The 18,619-nt window shown below is 41.7% G+C and overlaps 2 protein-coding genes across 2 annotated transcripts; one reads left to right on the forward strand and one right to left on the reverse strand.

The window, feature by feature from the left end:
* Positions 1 to 81: 81 nt before the first annotated feature.
* On the forward strand, positions 82 to 7,355 carry LOC140578838 (uncharacterized). The gene is made up of 2 exons (XM_072700864.1): positions 82 to 410; positions 1,045 to 7,355. Exon 2 carries the CDS (start codon positions 1,250 to 1,252, stop codon positions 2,855 to 2,857), a length of 1,608 nt encoding a protein of 535 aa, XP_072556965.1. The 5' UTR covers positions 82 to 410; positions 1,045 to 1,249; the 3' UTR covers positions 2,858 to 7,355.
* A 58-nt stretch (positions 7,356 to 7,413) lies between these two features.
* On the reverse strand, positions 7,414 to 15,437 carry LOC140578837 (ribosomal RNA processing protein 1 homolog B-like). Its single transcript, XM_072700858.1, has 16 exons — positions 15,248 to 15,437; positions 15,054 to 15,136; positions 14,588 to 14,645; positions 14,297 to 14,382; positions 13,874 to 13,935; positions 13,389 to 13,518; positions 13,140 to 13,204; positions 12,823 to 13,040; positions 12,613 to 12,701; positions 12,061 to 12,158; positions 11,670 to 11,689; positions 11,311 to 11,463; positions 9,419 to 10,245; positions 8,686 to 8,832; positions 8,295 to 8,361; positions 7,414 to 8,191 (listed from the first exon to the last, which is right to left on the reverse strand). Exons 1-16 carry the CDS (start codon positions 15,393 to 15,395, stop codon positions 8,016 to 8,018), a joined length of 2,427 nt encoding a protein of 808 aa, XP_072556959.1. The 5' UTR covers positions 15,396 to 15,437; the 3' UTR covers positions 7,414 to 8,015.
* Positions 15,438 to 18,619: the final 3,182 nt, after the last annotated feature.

An 18,619-nucleotide genomic window follows, 5' to 3' on the forward strand; every position in this document is an offset into this window, starting at 1 on the left:
ACTGACTGCATCATGGGATCTAGTCGCTAACTCCTAGGCGGTAGGGGGCGCTACAATACCAACACCATGAGCAGAGGGTGTTCTTCGGGGTTAGGGTTACAACCAGGTTACAGTAGGATTATGGATACTAGGCATCACGTAACTGTAAATAGTTACTTGATGATTTGAGGACGGGCTTTACCCCATCATTTTTAGCAGTGACAAGTCTAACAGACAAGTCTATAGCGAATAGCAGATAAAGAGACCCCACCAACCATGTCTGTCGAACGAGAGGCATTTATTCTGTTCTCTATATATTGACTTTAATTTGTCACCCTTAACTATTATTTTTGAGATTTTTCCAGCTGAACTAGCTTAAATACACCGTTAACATATCGCGTAAAACGTTTATCCACCCAGAGAATATTGTGGTAAGTAGGATTTTCATAATAGTTCAGCGACGTTACAGATATGTAATATGTAGCATGAGGATTTCTTGGTTTATTTGGATGCTGTAGCTGCATGCCACTCTGTAGGCAAGTTTTATCTGCACTATTGAATAAAAATTTATATCATAAAAAATTAAGTAGTATGTTATTGCTAGGGGGTGGGTTATGAAGGATGTCTTGCGGCGCGGTGTTTGCCACTAATTATATTCAAATGAATTCTTTTCATTTTGAGAGTTTGCAATACATTACGTATTTTGCATTTGTGATTTTGTTTTCATATACGGAACGTGTTATTCATATCATGGATATTGTTAATTATTCACGCGGTAAAGTATTAAAGTTGGCCTTTGTAAAAACTTGTTAGGTAAACGACGAATCAATCAGACGCAAAATAATAACCCACGTGGCATCGTAAGTTACATAGGTAGCTACCTCCATTGGTGACGAGTGTTTTTAATATTTTCGCTCAAACCGGTTAAACAAATCAAACATTTACGTATTTGGTAAAACTGGTAAATGTATAGCGAGTGTAACAGCATAGGGGTATAGTATCAGGTTCCATTAGCTTTTTCAGATGTCTTGTGTTTTACATGGTCTGTTTAATTTTTTCTGCCAGGAATAGTATCAAGAACAGTGGAGACAGCTGAACCCCGTCCAGAAAGGGCAAATGGAAATTACATTTGGATATGGGGCCACTAGGAACAGAAGACTAATAGTATAGTACCTAATAGACAGTAAACGAAGTTTGGTGTTGCGGTGTTAATTTACACAACGGTAACTGTAAGAGCCAACAGACAGCAATCAGGTGCAACACAGGGGTCATGGCTTTGTGTGTTAAAAGCGAATATGATTCGGGTTCTGTACACACTGGGGATTCAGCAGCAACATGGGAAACTGACAGTCGTGGATTCTATCTGGATACTGAACAAATTAAAAGAGAAGTCGTTGATCCAGACTACATTAAAGTGGAACAACATAGTGACCTGCAGTGCCTTGGTGATTCAGGGCTAGTAGTCGAAGAAATGAAGTGTGAACCAGTTGGAGCTAAGACTGAAATCAAACAGTGTGAAGAGGATCTCAAAGAAATTATTGCAAATAGTGTGGAAACTCAAGAGGAAAATCGGCTCTTAGTCAATTATAACTCACAGTATGAGAATGGGAGTACTATTTATACAGTAATTAATTGGTCAGACTGTATCCAGAGTACAAAGACATTTGAGTTAGACCAGCAGATTAAACCAAACAGAAATAAACATAGCTGTCCTGAATGTGGCAAATGTTTTACAAGATCTTATACTTTAAGGCAACACAAGAAAATTCATTCGGGGGAAAAACCGCATAATTGTGCTGACTGTGGAAAAAGTTTTGCCAATACAAAATATTTGGCAAAACACAGAAGAATTCATTCTGGAAAAAAAAAAAACCTTATATGTGATTTGTGTGGGAAAAGTTTTGTAGATTCTTCATCTTTGAAGAAACACCATAAAGTCCACTCAGGGGAAAAACCCCACAGCTGTTCGGAATGTGGAAAAAGGTTTGCAGAAACATATTCCTTAAAAATGCATGCAAGACATCATTCAGGTGAGAAACCATACAGCTGTTCCCAGTGTGGGAAAAGTTTCTTTACTCTGTCATCATTAAAGAGGCACAAAAGGATTCATACAGGTGAAAAGCCAAATATCTGTGGACAATGTGGGAAAAGTTTTTCTGATCCCTCATCTTTTAAAAAGCACCTTAAAGTTCATTCAGGTGAAAAACCACACAAATGTGCTGTCTGTGGCAAGTGTTTTGCAGAGGCTGAAACTTTAAGGAAACATATGAGAATTCATTCAGGTGAAAAACCATACACCTGTTTCCAATGTGGGAAGAGTTATACACAGGCATACCAGTTAACAATACACAAGAGAATTCATTCAGGTGAAAAACCTTACAAATGCGTTGAATGTGGCAAGTGTTATGCACAGGCAAACAACTTAACAGTACATATGAGAATCCATTCAGGGGAAAAACCATATAAATGTACCCAGTGTGGAAAGAGTTATACACAGGCAAACAATTTGACAATACATATGAGAATTCATTCAGATGAAAAGCCTTACAAATGTACACAGTGTGGTAAGAGTTTTGCTGAAGCCGACAGCTTAACAACACACACAAGGATTCATTCAGGGGAGAAACCGTACAGATGTCCCCAGTGCGGGAAGGGTTTTATTTCTGTAGACTCTGTAAAACGACACCAGAAAAGACATTTTAGTGAAAAACCGCATGGTTGCTCTGAATGTGGGAAGAGATTTGCTGATGTAGGATCTTTAAAACTGCATAAAAGAATTCATTCAGGGGAGAAGGCATTCAGCTGTGACCAATGTGGAAAGCGCTTTGGCTATCCATCCTCATTATGGTACCACCAGAAAATGCACACAGGTGACTAGATAAGCACGGGGTTTGGGAAGTGTGTTTAATACTAGAAATGCACAATATATTGGTTGATATTGCCAGATTTTAGTCTATTTAAAGTTAGCAGCATCACAGCTAAAGATGTAATTACTAAAATCACAGAGATGATTGTATTGCATCAGTGCTTCTCAACCCGATTTTCAGAGACCCCCAGACAGTCCACGTCTTTGCTCCCTCTCAGGTCCTGTTAGGTTAGATGATCAGCCATTTTCCATATTGGAGGACGAGGGATTTCGTCGACTCATTCACCACTTAGAAGCTCACTACAGTCTCCCGATTTGGCTCTACTTCACTGACGTCTCACTGCCTGCATTATATGACGTAGCTGCTATACACATTCACAGGATCTTAAGAAGTAGCGTCACCCACTTCAGTTTCACTGCAGATTCATGGAGCTCAAAGGTTAGTTATTTATCAGTATAGACAAAAACATATTTCTTAACTGTTTGGGCCAAAATGTATACATGGGTGTACCCCTATTTGTTAGCAGCATCACCATTGGTCAATAATGTAAATGTGCAAGATGGCATGGTGACTGATTGAGCAGTGCAGTAGTCATCGCTTTCAGGCTTGTAGGTTAAATTATTCTCCATGGCTCTGTATGTATTCAGGTTTGCATGTTCTTCCTTTGTTGTGCCTGTTTACTCCAGATAATCCAGTTTCCTTCTGTAGTCAACAAACATGGTAAATTGGTGTCTCTAAATGGCCCGTAAGGTCTTACTGTGCATCTATAATCTACAGGAATCCTCTGTGGGATAGCATAGGCTTCATATCCACCACAGCCTTGTGCTGGAAAAGTGGTTATGGAAGGTATGTGGATGAATGAAGACATGCATCAGAAATAAATCATCACAGTAAATCCACATACTATCAAGTGAATTTAATTACTGTGTCATGCACCACTGAGTTTGCTTTTTGAATTTTGCAAATAATTTGTAAAGTGTGTGACAGTTTTTAACCGTGAGATACTGCCACTTACTGTATGCAGATTTAATAAAATGAAATTAAACCGCATTAAAGATTCCTGACATATCAAGTGTGGTGTAAATCAATTATAATGCCAGTCGAGGGGTATTACATTGCTTTTCAGTGAGAAACACAGTAGTGTAGTAGACTACAGGAATAGCAGACGTGTGTTGATCCACTGTTGTCCAATGTTTTCTCATTCACTATTCTGTTTCACCACAATGACCATGTACCATTTTATTGAATAAAATGTCATCATTAAAAAACAAACAAGCTGCAGTCACAAGAGGACGCAGAAGCAGCCATGGGTTTTGTTTAACAAAACAACAAAAAAATTAAAGAGAAAAACCTCAGCATTTCCTTCATTACACCACCTTTTAGTGTCAGATGGTTGTGAAATGGTTTAATTTAAGCTCCAGCTACATCTGCAAATTATTGTATGTATCCTCATAAGATGCTGCAAATCTATTATTTGCAAGCTTGGTATATTGTGCTGTTTCCCATATTTGAGACATTGTTCCAAGGGTTTTGAATTAAATCTGGGTAGCAGCACAAGAGAATTACACACTACTTGGTGGAGATTGGGGAAGATGGTGTGTTTTCCTGTGTCCTGGACTGGAGGGTACCCAGAATTAAAGTCTGGCAGTCAATTGTGACTCCACAATTTCTCACTACACCCCTGCCCCTGCAGAGTAATTTGTGAGTGATCATACTTTAAGAATGTGCAATAGAAGTCATTTGTAGAACAATGTGCAGGTGTGCTAAATGTGCAAATTCTTAATTTGTTTTTAAAAAGTAGATGCTAAACAAAACACAGTCTGTCGTTAAAGCTACGCAAACCCAGCATGTAAGTCAAAATTAAACTTGGATAAAAGTGTTCATATCTATTCCAAATGTGGAAAGAATTTCTCAGGAGCAAAAAGGAAAATGTACACCAGAATGCATTTGGGTGAGAAGTCATACCTGCGCACTCAAAGTGGGCAGCTTTGCGTGGGCTGTTGCTAAAAAAATGATGTAATATGGCTTTCAGGTGAAAACCATGCAAAATTGTCAGCTTAGAAAATATTGTTTTCAGGGGAAAAAAACATGGCAGTTATTAATAGAGCCTGCGGTTTACCAATGGAAACTTGTTCAAAGTAAATAATGTGGTTTTTTTGGAAGGGTTACACTGGTTTGCAAAACTTCAATATGTTATTATAGAATTTGTATACTAACTTGTTTGTAGCACAGTGCATCAATCCAAGGGCGTAACTTTGGCTGGAACATTGGGGGGGTTGAGGTCTCCACCCATTATGGGGGAAACATGATTATTGGGGGGGGGCTGCAACCCCCCCCGTAATTTACGCCCATGCATCAATCGGGCAGAGCACCTACTGAAGGCAGTGGTGGTAAAGTCAAAGCATGTCTTCCTGTTCATATTTCACTTATGAAGGATACTGCAAATACAATTTGATTTATAGTTTTGTTTACATAATATGAAGTTGTTTAATGACCAGGGATATTTTGGTAAGCCAGATATTGCAGAAACATTAGTAATGGGTTTCAGGTAACAAGCCAGACCATAATATGCATGAAGCAAAAAAAAAAGGGGTTAGACAGCATTCATCGACTTCTATTGGCACGTAACTGGAGATCTAAAAATTAGCATCACATTGCATTTTGCATTTATAGGCTTGCCTTCTTCCCATAGTGTATCCTGGTGTCTGTTCTCCAGGTAAATAACTCACATGCACCTGGCCGTCCACATGATATAACAGAAAATGACCCATGAGACCAGGCCATCTGCTTCCATTGCTCCATGGTCCAGTTTTGATGCTCATTTGTCCATTGTAGGCGCTTTCAGGGCTCCACACACTGATCTTACCTTCAGAGCAGTGATACGATTGGTGCATGGAGTTCGGTAGAAGAAAAGAGTTTGGACATTATTAAACTGCTCACTACAAAGTCTGTGGATTACCTTCAATATCCGAGTCGTGATTTCTGGTAAGAAACATTGCAGTTTAATTTTCCCAAATTTTATTGACCACAGGAAGAATGCCATTATAATCAAGGGAAGCCCAACATTTCTACAGCCAATATCTCCAAAACTAGGTAACTCCCAGCAGAACAACCTTGATTGATAGATAACACTGAAGCCGCAACCTTCAAGATAACTTTAACCCTGTGATGTCAGGTTGTTCAGATGAAGGCTGGTGAAATGGCCCTCTTAGCCACTGGAAGAGAAGCTAGTCATTCCAAGTTTCATTTTTGAAATATTGAAGTTCCAAAAAAGGCCCGTCAGCCATGCAAGATGAGCACGAGAGAACAGGACAATAGGGAGACTCTGTAGGCGATTGGGTCAATAAGCAGCTGCCATCAGTTTAGGACAGAGCAAGAATTTGTTTTGACAAGGTCTTGTCATCTGGGACAATATGGACTGAAAGGCCACTCTGCAGTGACAAAGCCACCCATCAGCAAGAAGAATAAAAAGGCTAGACTAGCCCTTTGCTGAGGAGCACGTCAAGTGGACAGAGGAGAACTGGTGTAAAGATCATTTCAGCAAGAAAAGCTAGTTTAATTTGGTTGGTTCAGATGGGACACATGTGCAGCATTGAATTAGGAAAGACTCCCACCAGAGTGCAAAAAAATCAGATTAGAGGGGTGAGTGTCACGGCATGGGGTGTGACCTCAGCCACAGGAGTCAGGCTTCTCACACGGCTACATGACAAGGTGAATGTTAATGAGGATCAGAACCTCCTTCAGCAACATGTGGCTCCTTCTCTGTGAACATCACCTATTCAGCCAATGATTTCTATACAAGGCAATGCCCCTTACCACTGCCAAACGGATGAAGCAATTCCTCAAAGCTGAGTACATAGAGGCGATGAAATGGCCGACCCAGAGTCCCCATCAAGAATCTCTGGAAGGTAAATGGCGACAAAGTTATGGCAAATCTGATACAGTTACAGAATTGTGGAAGGAACTGGAAGACAAATGGAACAAAATCAAGTCAGAGTAGTGCAAGAAATTGCTCATGTCCTGTGGGCGCTCATGTGCCAATGTCATTGAAAACAAGGACCTCTACACATCCTATTCATTTCTGAGTTGTAACTGTCAAAAAAGTTGACAAAATTCATTTGCAAGTTTCTTCTGTAATAAGTATCCATTCTGTAATTTTGATCGCAAACCTATTATTTTGTGATGTGGGATAGATCTCTTCTATTCAGGAAAGAATAACTTTAAATTCAGATAAGCAACATTGTAAATGACAGAAATGCTCTCTAATTTTGATCACTACTGTATATTTACTTAGCATTCCATCCATCCATTTCCTGAAACCGCTTATCCTGTTCAGGGTCACGGGGGGTCCGGAATCTATTATACTCAGCATTATTCTATTAAATTTAACTGTTCTGATATTGTGTTGTATAGCAAATTACAGTATTAAAATAACAAAGGAAAAGTATGTATTAGAGGTAACTGGAGCTCAGCTAAGCTTAGTACTAACCAGTTTGACCGGATTTTTTAATTTTATTACCATCTCATAGTTTTTCAGTGGGATCATAATAAAGTCTTAATAAAGTCATTAATAATTAAGAAAAAGCTTTACTTGTCTATCTGCATTCACAGTTGTGTACATAATGTGGGCTGGTTTTGTAGCCTTAGATAGGTAATTTACACTCTCTCTTTGGATGAACAGATAATTGTATCCACTATCTCAATTTAAATTAAAAGTTGTTGAAATGAATACTGTTTAAGCTCTCAAAGGCTAATTGCATTCTCCACTGGCATAAAAACAAGGAGGAACAGAGAACAGTGTCAGCAGGACACACAATCGCTGCATAAAATCACTGTCATTATGCTCTCGTAACATTACAAACCACATCTCTGAAGGGTACAACCAGTGACTCTTGTGAGTCTAATCATGTGCTTGATGGACGAAACATACACCAAAAAGAAATTGACTAAATAATGTATTATTTACAGAAGTGGGGAAAGACTGCACTGCTCAACCAGAACACACACCCAGATTCTTCTGAAGAAGAATTTTAATCTAGCACTTAATTATTTTGAACATAGAAAAGCTCACAGAACATAACTGTTTTCAGCCAAAACAAGTCCATGTTACTTAGTCATTCTGTAGATCGACAGAACATCAGGATTTTGGAATTCTCTGTAAAAAGCTCCTTAAAAAAAATCAGCTGCACAAGGTCTCCTCTGGGTGGCACTGCTGCTGTTTTTGCTAGCCTGAGCTGTCATCGGTGACTTCAACACTCCAAACCGTGGCTTTTGCTTGGGGTCAAAGGCCACACGGGATGAGCCATCGGGGCTCACCAACAGGCTGCGGTCCGTCTTCCTGAACTCTGGATAAATGGAAAATAATCAAAATTCCATAAAGTGTGTGAGTCAATGCAGAATTCTCACAGGCATGCTTCATAACATCACCCCGCATAGCGAGCAGCTAACCTGCAGTCTTGTTGTTCTTCAGCCCAAAAGTGACCTTCTTAAATTCAGACAGCGGCGTCCGCCTCACCTGGAAGGAGAAACATTTTAGAACCTTCAAGCTCCTCATGCCAGATCCTTCGGGATGTTAACGAAATGTGGGAAATGCACACAATATAGAGCCACTCTGGAGCTCCCACTGCAGTGATGGTGCCACAGCTCCTTTCTAAAGCATCCTGCCAATCCCCGAGACCCTCAAGTCATTTCATTGCTGCTGATTTGTGTGCATCATCTTTGGTTGACTGTCCTTGTTTAACCTACATGGACCTCATTTACTCCAAACTGTCGCTTTACCCGATGTACGTGAGCAGGCCCCAGGGTGCCTGTTGCTCAGACCCATGTGTGGTACAGATACCTGCTTGGTGAATGTGGCCCGGCCTCCTTTACTCTTCCTGCAGAACAGAGGAACGGGTACAGCACCACTTTGAAACTTGACAAAATCTAACTTGGCCCCATCTGCTTTCTTCTTAAGGGCTTTTTTAGTTCTGCCTGGGCCAGCGTCCTGTAGCAAGAGAACCCAGGTATATTTTTAATGCATTATTCTGTGCTTTCATCTCGTGTTTTTGTGTGTCGTTATCTGTTTTGCGTTCCATTATGCGTTTTTTTGATTGTATATATTTCAATGATTTGCAAAATATGCAAATCAGAAAAGCAGATAAACCTATATGACAGTGGTATTGTAGTGTGGGTTTCTGAAATTTTGGTGTGGATATCAATAACTATCATAATATTCTAAAATTCTTATGTAGAAATGGTCAAATATGACAGGTGGTTTTGGTTTTTCTAAGTATGATGACCAAACTATTTTACTAATAGTTGGAGATTTCCTACTCAATAGAAGCAACTCAGAGGTGTTAACCATGCACCCTACTGACTCAACTGTTTGAATATTTTTTCTATCTCAACCCTTAAAATGAATTAAAATGTCTAGTCTTTCCCTAATGAAATCCCCCTGAATGCTAATACCCATGTCATTAGTGTTCTCCCCATAGTCCGTAGTTTCTAGGCTGTGTGTATCGTCCTGGATAAGAATCCGCATTAAGGGAGGGTGACACTGACGGTCTTGGGACAGCCATGCAGTGACTTACACTGGCCGCCGTGGGGGCCTTGGTGCCCACCCCCTCCACGTGACCATTGGTCTGGCCTGACTGTTCCTCAGTCCACACAGTAACCTTTGCTGCCGCCGCCTTCGCCTTGGGAGCTGGGCTCTCCGCTGCTGGCTGCCTGTCTGCACACACACCACCATCGGCTACCTGCCGCCTCTCACATATTAAGGACGTCTCCTTCATCCTTTTCTTCTTCTTCCTTTTCTCTTTGCCCCCCTGGGAAGTAGCCGTTCCTTTTGCTGTCTCTGGCCCTGCCTCCTCTGCCCCCCTGCTTTGTGTCACTGGGCTGGGACGGCTGTCTTGTTCTCCCCCCATCAGGGCTGTGGGAGTTTCCAGCCCCAGTGGGCTCTTGGGCTCCTCTGCCAAAGAGCTGTTCCTCCTCTTCCTCTGCTTCTTCTTCACCACCTGGCGTTCTTCTGCCGTCACATCATGCTGACTCAGAGCGTCAGACATTTTCACGCCGGGGTTGATCTTCTGCCTCTTCCCCTTCTGGTTTGTCACAGTGGCACCACCTTGTTCCCCCCTTTCTGGCACAGCTGGGTCTGTCCTTTTTTCTGACACACAATGTTCTGACTGGCCCTCCCTCACCACCTGCAAGCCCTGCTCTGCCTCTGGAATCCCCTGGGCTGAACCATTGTTCTGCTCTGACCCGTCCACTGAAGGTTCTCCTGCCTCCACCCCCTTGTTCTTCTTCCTCCTTTTCTTCTTTTTCTTGGCCATAGAATCAGTCTTCCCCTCGTCCCCTGTAGCCTCTCCTTCCACAGAGCCTTTTTTCTGCTTGACTGGAATCTCCATTTCTTTCTTCTTGCCTAAAAATTAAGGTGGCATAACAATTAAACCCACTTATCTGTACTGTTCCAGCAAAATACAAAAGTATTAGCTACTGGCACTAGGGTGTGAGGATGGTGTCTCCATTAGAGATGTTTTTGTGGCACTTTCCACCACACCAATTCCCATACATTTGGTACAGTACTTTTGGTACTTTCCCTTTTCCATTGACTTGCGGTCAAGTACCAGTACCAAAAGTACCAGTACCAAAAGTTCCAAACTTCTTTGGTACTTCAGTACTTTGGGTGGGACTTGAAATGCTTTCTTTGTCGATTAATTATGCATATAGAGTGCCTCTGAAATACAGTACAACCGCAATCTTAAAAAAAGTTATGAACATTTTTTTTTGTGTCACTGGGCAAACCCCCAACGAGATTGCTCTTTCATGCCATGAAACCTAAGGAATGCACTTTCTTTTACTCCACTGTGCATTGGCTTGTGTGGGACCCGAACCCAGCGAGAATCATACCCATAGACCAACAAGCCGTGGTACTTTCTCAAAGTAACAAAAGTACGGTACCCGGTGCAGTGGAAAAGCACCCTTGGTTCCAGTTTTAGGTTAATTAGGGACCTGGCTATAGTGTATTGTGCTTGGTAGGAAAGGCAGAGTTTGTACGTTTATGTAGATGTGGGTGTGTCAAGTTCTGATACAGGTGGGGTTTGGGTTAAGGTTGATTTATATTTCTTCACAGAATCTACGCCGTAGGTTGCCGCGTACCCTAAGCTGTACCCTACGCGGTGCCCTAAGCCGTAGCCTGGCACACACCTCCCCAGAAACATCACTACAGGCATCAGACCACAGCGAAGGTTACAGCGTAGATTCTACGCAGAAGTAGAAACTGGCCTTTAGTCACTTTGTCATGGCTTGAAATCACCAGTTGAGAAACTAAAAATGTAAACTGGTCAATGGTATTCTACATTTCCCTTTTCACAGGCTAATGCTATAAAATAAAAGTAAAAACTATAAAATCAGTAATAAGGCAGTTAATTTACTAAAACTGAGACTGTCCATTTGCACTAACAACTACCACTCTCTGCATGCTCGCCTTTGCGTTTCTTGGCCTTGGAGCCTTCATCCACGTCTTCCTCATTGATCCAGCTCATCTTCCTCTTCTTTAATCTCCGCCGGCTCCCAAACATCTCGTCATCATCTTCATCTGTGGAGACCTCCTCTGGGTACTCATCCTGGGGGAACACACCTGGCGCGAGAGGTTAAAAAAAAAGTAAGAGGAGACAGAGAAAGGATGGATTAATGAAGGAAGAGAGACTGGCAACCTCACCAACAAGGTGCATCAGAAAATACTCAAGATTTACATCGACTGGTCATGATTATAAGACGGCTGACCCACAATTCAGAGACAGATCACAATTCCACAGACACTATAGTATTTACTGAGGCCCCTACCTTCACCGAGATCTTGAAACCTGTAAGAAAAAGAGTCAGAAGAGAAAACATAAATTCCTGAAAGCAGTAACAGTAAAGCAGACAGACATGGGTTCAGCAGCTCAGCAGAAAGGTGAAAAGCATCACCCAGTCCACACTCACACACGTCAGCCAGGACTGTAATAGTAATGCCGCCCCCCAGGTGAGCACGAGCAGGCCTGCTGGGCATCTGCTGTTTAGGGGCGGGGCCAGGAGCAATTGTAGGATTTCACCCGTGGGGGGCGGGGCCTTTGCCCCCTGAAGAAACATGGGATGCCATTTCCACACGATTAAATTTGCTGAGCAGGAGATACCAAAACACATATCTCTGCTAAATAGGGTCTACAAGTGCCTATGGAAATTCAACACTCACGTCTTCACTGCTCTGTAGAGCTTCTTCCTGTTGAAGGTGGGTGTGTTGCTGCGACCGGACAGCTTAAGCAGCCTTTCTGCCAGTGCCTTGTAGTCAAACTGTCACACAGAGGAAGAGGAAGCCTGGGCTCTCAGCATTTTACATCTGCAAACATGCCACATCCGTCTCCAGGCTCACACATGCCAGATTCCAAATCTTATACAGCTTGGAGGTCACGACCTGGTCTAGCAGAGACTACCACAGACTGCCCACCAGTGCCATACAGTACACACATTTCACTCTGATATACCTAAAGCCCTGTGAGAAAACCACTAAAACTCTTTGAATATGGCCAAAAATTCAAACTTTGACCAACACCTATAGAATACTATAGGGGAAGGAGACTCTGCGATTGGAAGGGACACAGTTAAGCTGGGGTCCTTCAGACCAGGATTCTCCTCATGGTGTCTAAATACTGAACTTTAAATGTGAGAAAGAACTAAAAGACATGAATGAGACTGTATGTGCTGCGGATTTTCATTCTAGACTCTCCTGAAACACGGCGTCACTGACCTGAAGCACAGGCCCGATGTCATTCTCAGGCAGGAGAGAGTCACCCTCCTCAAAATCAGACAGCTCATCCTCTTCACTAGCTGGGACACCTAGAGAAAAGTGCAAGGAGAGATGATTATTTGAGAATATTCATGTAGTAATAACAAAACAATCTGCATTGAAATTTCTATAATGTGCTCACTCAAATGTGATGCAGTGACAAATACATACCATTAACATGTTTGACTTTAGCTTTCTTAGAGCTTTGTGGGACAGCGTCAATCTCACACCCCTCTTCATCCTCCTCATCACCAGAGGCCTGACCCGAATCATCCTCCCCAGTTCCACCTCTTCCCTGAATCTCATTTAGGAGGTCCTCGATGGCAAAGGGGGCATGGTCAACAATCTCTTGGAACATGGTGCCACAGATGGCCTGTACTAACATATGACTGTGGGGGGGGGGGGGAGGGAGAGGGGGCAGAGAGAGCTTGAGTCCTCAGACACACTGAATGGGAACGTTCAAGAACAGCATTGAAACGTTCACTCACTTCTTTGATTTTGCTGCCGTTCTGAGGAACGGATCAATGAACGTCAGGTTTTGCTGGGCTGTGAGCTGCAATCAGAGTCCATCAGCATGATTCACACTGTGGCTGAGCTCCCCCTGGCATCATTATTATCCAAAGCTGTATCCTGATGCTGTACTTAACTATGCCACCTACTGCCTCGGCATGTATCTTACAGACTGCACCCAATTTCTGGCAGCTTCTCAGCCCAGGTACAAGATACATTTTCCCTACCTCTTTGGCTCCGACCCTGGCCAGTTCTGTCATATAGATGTCCAGGACGTGGAACTGCACTCCTGAGGGGCAATCACTGGTGCTTCGGAGCACGTGGTCAAACAGCAACTCGACAAACTTCTGCACTAGACTGCAAAGTAGATGGGAATAGTTAATGTTTTATTAGTGCATCCAAAACAATGCAATAAGTAAAATGACTAATATGACACAATCTATATACACTGTAGATTATTACTTTTCATTTATCTCTTTACTTTTTATCATTTATAGCATGTAGTATTGTACAATGACAAAGATATTTTATTATAATACTGATAACACTACAACTACTAATAATTAGCTAAAACCCATTTTACCCCTTAATATCCTCCAATGGTAAAGAGCATTAAAACAAAGTACAATACAAATAACTCTATCAACACGCAGCCATCTACATTCAGCAGTGGAGCTGCCAGCCACGTCCTTGCAGCCTGACACGGACTTACCCAGTGTCCCAAACCCGCCTCTTCAACAGTTCAAATGCCTGCCTGAATACGAAACGCACCAGCTGGATGGGAGACAGACAGAAAGAGGCAGGGTGTTTCAGTCTAACCTCCCTGTTATTCTGAATGATGACAGGCATAACCTGGCTAAGTGGCAGTCATTCCTTTGCATAGATGGAGTATTTCTCATCTTAAAAACCTTTTGATGGCAAAAACATTGCGTCCTTGAACTGTCCACATTACTAATGACATTTTTTACCATCACTAATGGTTTACACTTTACTGATACAGTAATAATATTTTCTGAGATCACCATTGACTGGTAATATTTTGCTTGGTTTTCTGAATAATAATTATTTAGAGAGAGAATTGTACACCATTAATCATTTCACTTCTGGGACACCAGTCAGCCGAACAGTACAGTACCATGTAGAACTTATCCATGCGGAGTCCATCTATACCGTTCCACTCCCTGTTCATGGTCTTCAGAAAGCTCTCCAGGAACAAAAACTCTATAGAAAGAGATACAAGGTGAATGTAAGAGGGCTGCTATGAGATACTACTCTGCACAAGGGTGATTCTAGGCAGCCATCACAGTGCTGACTCCATCTTAGAGGGAAACAATCCCCAAACTGATTAAGATTAAGACCGAGACATTACATTCTTAAAATACCGACTTCCCATCATTTCCGGAATTACGGTTAGCAAGGTACTTACGGACATCGACATTGTGCAGTGAGTGGATCAGGTTTGATATCTGGGCGGACAGGTCCTCCTATTGAACAAATTTAGAAATACAGCCAGTGATCACACAGGCAGGAAAACACGGTGTAATGCAGGTAAAATGACGAGAAAGATGTATTAACGGGGGTCACTGACAGCTCTGACTCTTTCTACTTCTCATTCTAATGATTTATCCTTAATGCATAAAATACTCCGCAAAGATGTTAGGAACAGTTATGCTAGAAACTTTCTAACACGTGGACAGAAGTATTACAGATCTGTGTGCGGAAATATCCAAATGGGTCTCATTTAGCAATCTGTATAGTCAACTTCAGACTATGGGCCTGAGACTGCACTGATTAATTTCCAAGCGTTATTTTTCTCCAGGTCTGACAGATTGCCGAAACTATTAAAAACACAACCACTATGCTATGTGATGAAATCGTGACACGAAAATTACCTGTAGTAGTGGTTTATCCTGCATCCACAGGCAATAAAAGAGCCCCTTCCATATTTTCAACAGTTCTTCAACAGTGAATCCACCTAGACGATGGAAGAAAACGACCAAAAATGTAAGAAGCTTAAGAAAAGTTGGATCGCCACATCTTCACGATTGGTATCATTTTATGTTGGAATCTTTTCTGTCTATCTTACCATTGGGTTTCTGCGACCTCACACTTAAGTACTTCCTCAGTTTTTTTATTGCTTTGGTCCGGATGGGCTTCTCGTTGGAAGCTAATCTCTGAGCAAATTGTATCTCTGGCTCTTGTACCATAGGCGCCATCTTCCCAATGGCTAACATGTGGTAATGCGAATCCCTTCTGTACACGAGTCTCAAGCGTCGCATGAAAATGACGTCATGGTATAGTTCGTGCTGTTGGCATCTTTTGGGATCCTATAGGTTATGATCATAAACTTCAGGTGACATTTGCAATAATTATGACATAAAGTCAGGTGACATTTGCAATAATTATGATAACATTTATTGTTAGACTGCAGCACTTCGATTTTGTTTCTTTTGTTTTATATTCGGCGAAAGAACGTTTATTAGACGTATCAGTACCATAACTGCTCGATCCATCCATTTTATATTAGATTAGATTAGATTAGATTAGATTAGATTAGATTAGATTAGATTAGATTAGACTAGACTTTATTAATCCCACAATGGGGAAATTCTTTGAGAAAACAGCAGCAATAATGAAAAAAGACAGTACAAAAAAAGGACAGGATCCATAGGATCAGCAAAAAAAATAACAATACAGATAATAAAAACAATAGAAAACAATTTCTAAAACTGTAAAAATATACAAGTAAAAATGTAAGAAAAAAAGAAACATATACACAATGCTAGGTATATGGATAGCAGCTTGCTGAAATATATATATATATATATATATATATATATATATATATATATATATACATACATACATATATACACACACACACACAGATATACATATATATACACACATATGTACATATACAGGGATTATATATATATTGATTATGTGGTCACTGCAGTGATGTGTTGTAAAGTCTAATAGCTGTGGGGAGGAATGATCGACGGAAGCGCTCCTTCTTGCACTGAGGGTGTAACAGTCTTGTGCTGAAGGAGCTGCTCAGAGCCTCCACAGTGTGGTGCAGGGGGTGGGAGGGATTATCCATAATAGATGACAGTTTTAATAGCATCCTTCTGTTCGCCACCTCCTCGATGGTGTCCAGTGTGCAGCCCAGGACAGAGCCAGCTTTCTTAACAAGCTTGTTAAGTTTTTTCCTGTCTCTGTCCGAGCTACTCCCTGCCCAGCACACAACAGCGTAGAGAACTACTGAGGCCACTACTGTGTCATAAAAAGTCCGTAGGAGTTCTCTGCACACCCCGAAGGACCTCAGTCTCCTCAACAGGTGGAGGCGACTTTGGCCCTTCCTATACAGGGCAACTGTGTTTGTTGACCAGTCCAATTTATTATTGAGATGAACACCCAGGTATTTAAAAGTGTCCACAATATCAATGTCCGAGCCCTGGATGCTCACAGGAGTATGCACTGAAGTGTTCCTTCTGAAGTCGAGCACCAGCTCCTTTGTCTTACTGGTGTTCAGTAGCAAGTGGTTTTCCTCACACCAGTTCACAAAGTCAGTGATGACCCCCCTGTATTCCTGCTCATTCTCCCCGGACACACAACCAACAATGGCAGTGTCGTCTGAGAATTTCTGCAGGTGACAGTGATGGGAGCTGTACTTAAAATCAGCTGTGTACATGGTGAACAAAAATGGGGAGAGTACCGTCCCTTGAGGAGCCCCCGTGTTACAGACTACCACCTCTGACACACAGTCACGCAACCTGACGAATTGTGGCCTGTCAGTGAGGTAGTCTAAAATCCAAGCAGCCAGATGTTGGTCCACACCTGCAGTCTCCAACTTCCCTCTCAACAGTGATGGTTGAATATGGTTGATTTACTTTTCAACCATAAGGTTTGTGTCTTCATGAAACGCAGACATTGTACCTCTCCCGGAAGTTCCGGAAGTCTCCTGCAATTCATACCAGCTGTGGCTGCCCGATCTGCGGTCTGTCACTACAGAAAACGTTACACCTGTCACTACCGAAAATGTTACACCTACCGAAAATGTAACTTCCGCTACTACGCACGCGCACATTCATCACGCATGCATCCACGAAACCACATTTTCTGGCACTTCATTATTACGCATGCGTAATGTACACTTCCACAGGCCCAATACTGCGCATGTATTCACATTTTGCAACAAACCGTGATTGCGTGATTCAGGGCGTGGATGTCATGTATTCATTGGTCACGTATTGTGAGATGGGTCATTGATGTTTATATTTTTAGTTCAGCCGTCACTTTATTGTAGGGTGACCAGATAATCCATGTCAGGGAGGACACTCTGAGCTAGGACAGGAATTGTAAATTACCATTTCAATTAAACGGACCTGGATTTCACTTGAGCACTCAGCTCTTGCTGTGTGCTGATTGGACAGTCCTATAATGTATGTGCATGTGTCACTAATGCTAATGTGAAACAGCTGGATGAGTCTTTCAGTCAAGGAAACAAACCAGTCAAAGCACAAGAAGAGCTAAACTATTTAGCCGAGCACAGGAGCCTTTCAATTAGAAAGTAGTTTGTAAAACCCAAAGTAACTCAAAGTGTCCTCCCTGACATGGATTGTCTGGTCACCCTACTTTATTGTGGTATTTAAAACATATTGCTTTGCCGATTGTAATAGTTGCATCTGTGTGCGCGTTGCTTTTAGTGCCTGACAGTAATCTTACATAAGGTTTTTCCCAATGGTATTGCTGAATAGATGCCTTTTCTTTAGAAAACGTAATAAAATTGGGGTGTATATCAATCTTGTGTACCCATACTGCTTATCAAGGGGCTGTGACCTATGTATAGCATTTTCTAAAAAAAAAATAACACCAAAATAATAATTAAGAGCTTTTATTTGCACAACATAAGCAATGTTTATGTTGTGCGGTTTGGCCCAAAATAAAACAATCGGTCGTCTGCCAGAAACAAATATAATTTGCTTTATTTAGCACCACAAGACACAGCTGCCATAACTGACACGAGTGTGTGGTAATTACACTGATACAATTAAGAAATGAAATGACTAAGGAGAAAAAAAGCAGGCTTAGTTTAAGTAACTTCACAGCACATCGAACTGGGAGTAGTACATAATGGTAACATTAAAGTATTGTCACCTTTGACTGTAAAATTGATGGCCATACCCTGTATTTTACGTTGCTCCTTCTGAAGCACATTGGGCATTAAAGGCCTATGCGAAATAAAATCTTTTAAAGTCGAAGGACTCCATCATTATCCGGTTAAATCTTCTCTTCTCGCTGTCGACATTCTTATCAAAAATCAACAGACGATGCGATGTGACGCGATGCCGTAAAAATAGCACGCCTCCTTCCAAAAGTCGCAAGCGTGCGCATGCGTAGTAGCGGAAGTTACATTTTCGGTACAACCCCTGGCATAAATTATGGAATCACCAGT

The sequence above is a fragment of the Paramormyrops kingsleyae genome, chromosome 16 (genome assembly GCF_048594095.1).
Source record: "Paramormyrops kingsleyae isolate MSU_618 chromosome 16, PKINGS_0.4, whole genome shotgun sequence".
Taxonomy (NCBI): Eukaryota; Metazoa; Chordata; class Actinopteri; order Osteoglossiformes; family Mormyridae; genus Paramormyrops; species Paramormyrops kingsleyae.

What these genes read in the sequence shown, in the direction of transcription:
- LOC140578838 (XM_072700864.1), top strand. Translation starts at nt 1,250, where the DNA reads ATGGCTTTGTGTGTTAAAAGCGAATATGATTCGGGTTCTGTACACACT.
- LOC140578837 (XM_072700858.1), bottom strand. Translation starts at nt 15,395, where the DNA reads ATGTTAGCCATTGGGAAGATGGCGCCTATGGTACAAGAGCCAGAGATA. An exon ending in ACATCGGGCCTGTGCTTCAG is followed by an intron (nt 12,159 to 12,612) that starts GTCAGTGACGCC and finishes TCTGTGTGACAG; the next exon opens with TTTGACTACAAGGCACTGGC. An exon ending in AGGCCCCCACGGCGGCCAGT is followed by an intron (nt 8,833 to 9,418) that starts GTAAGTCACTGC and finishes CTCTTGCTACAG; the next exon opens with GACGCTGGCCCAGGCAGAAC.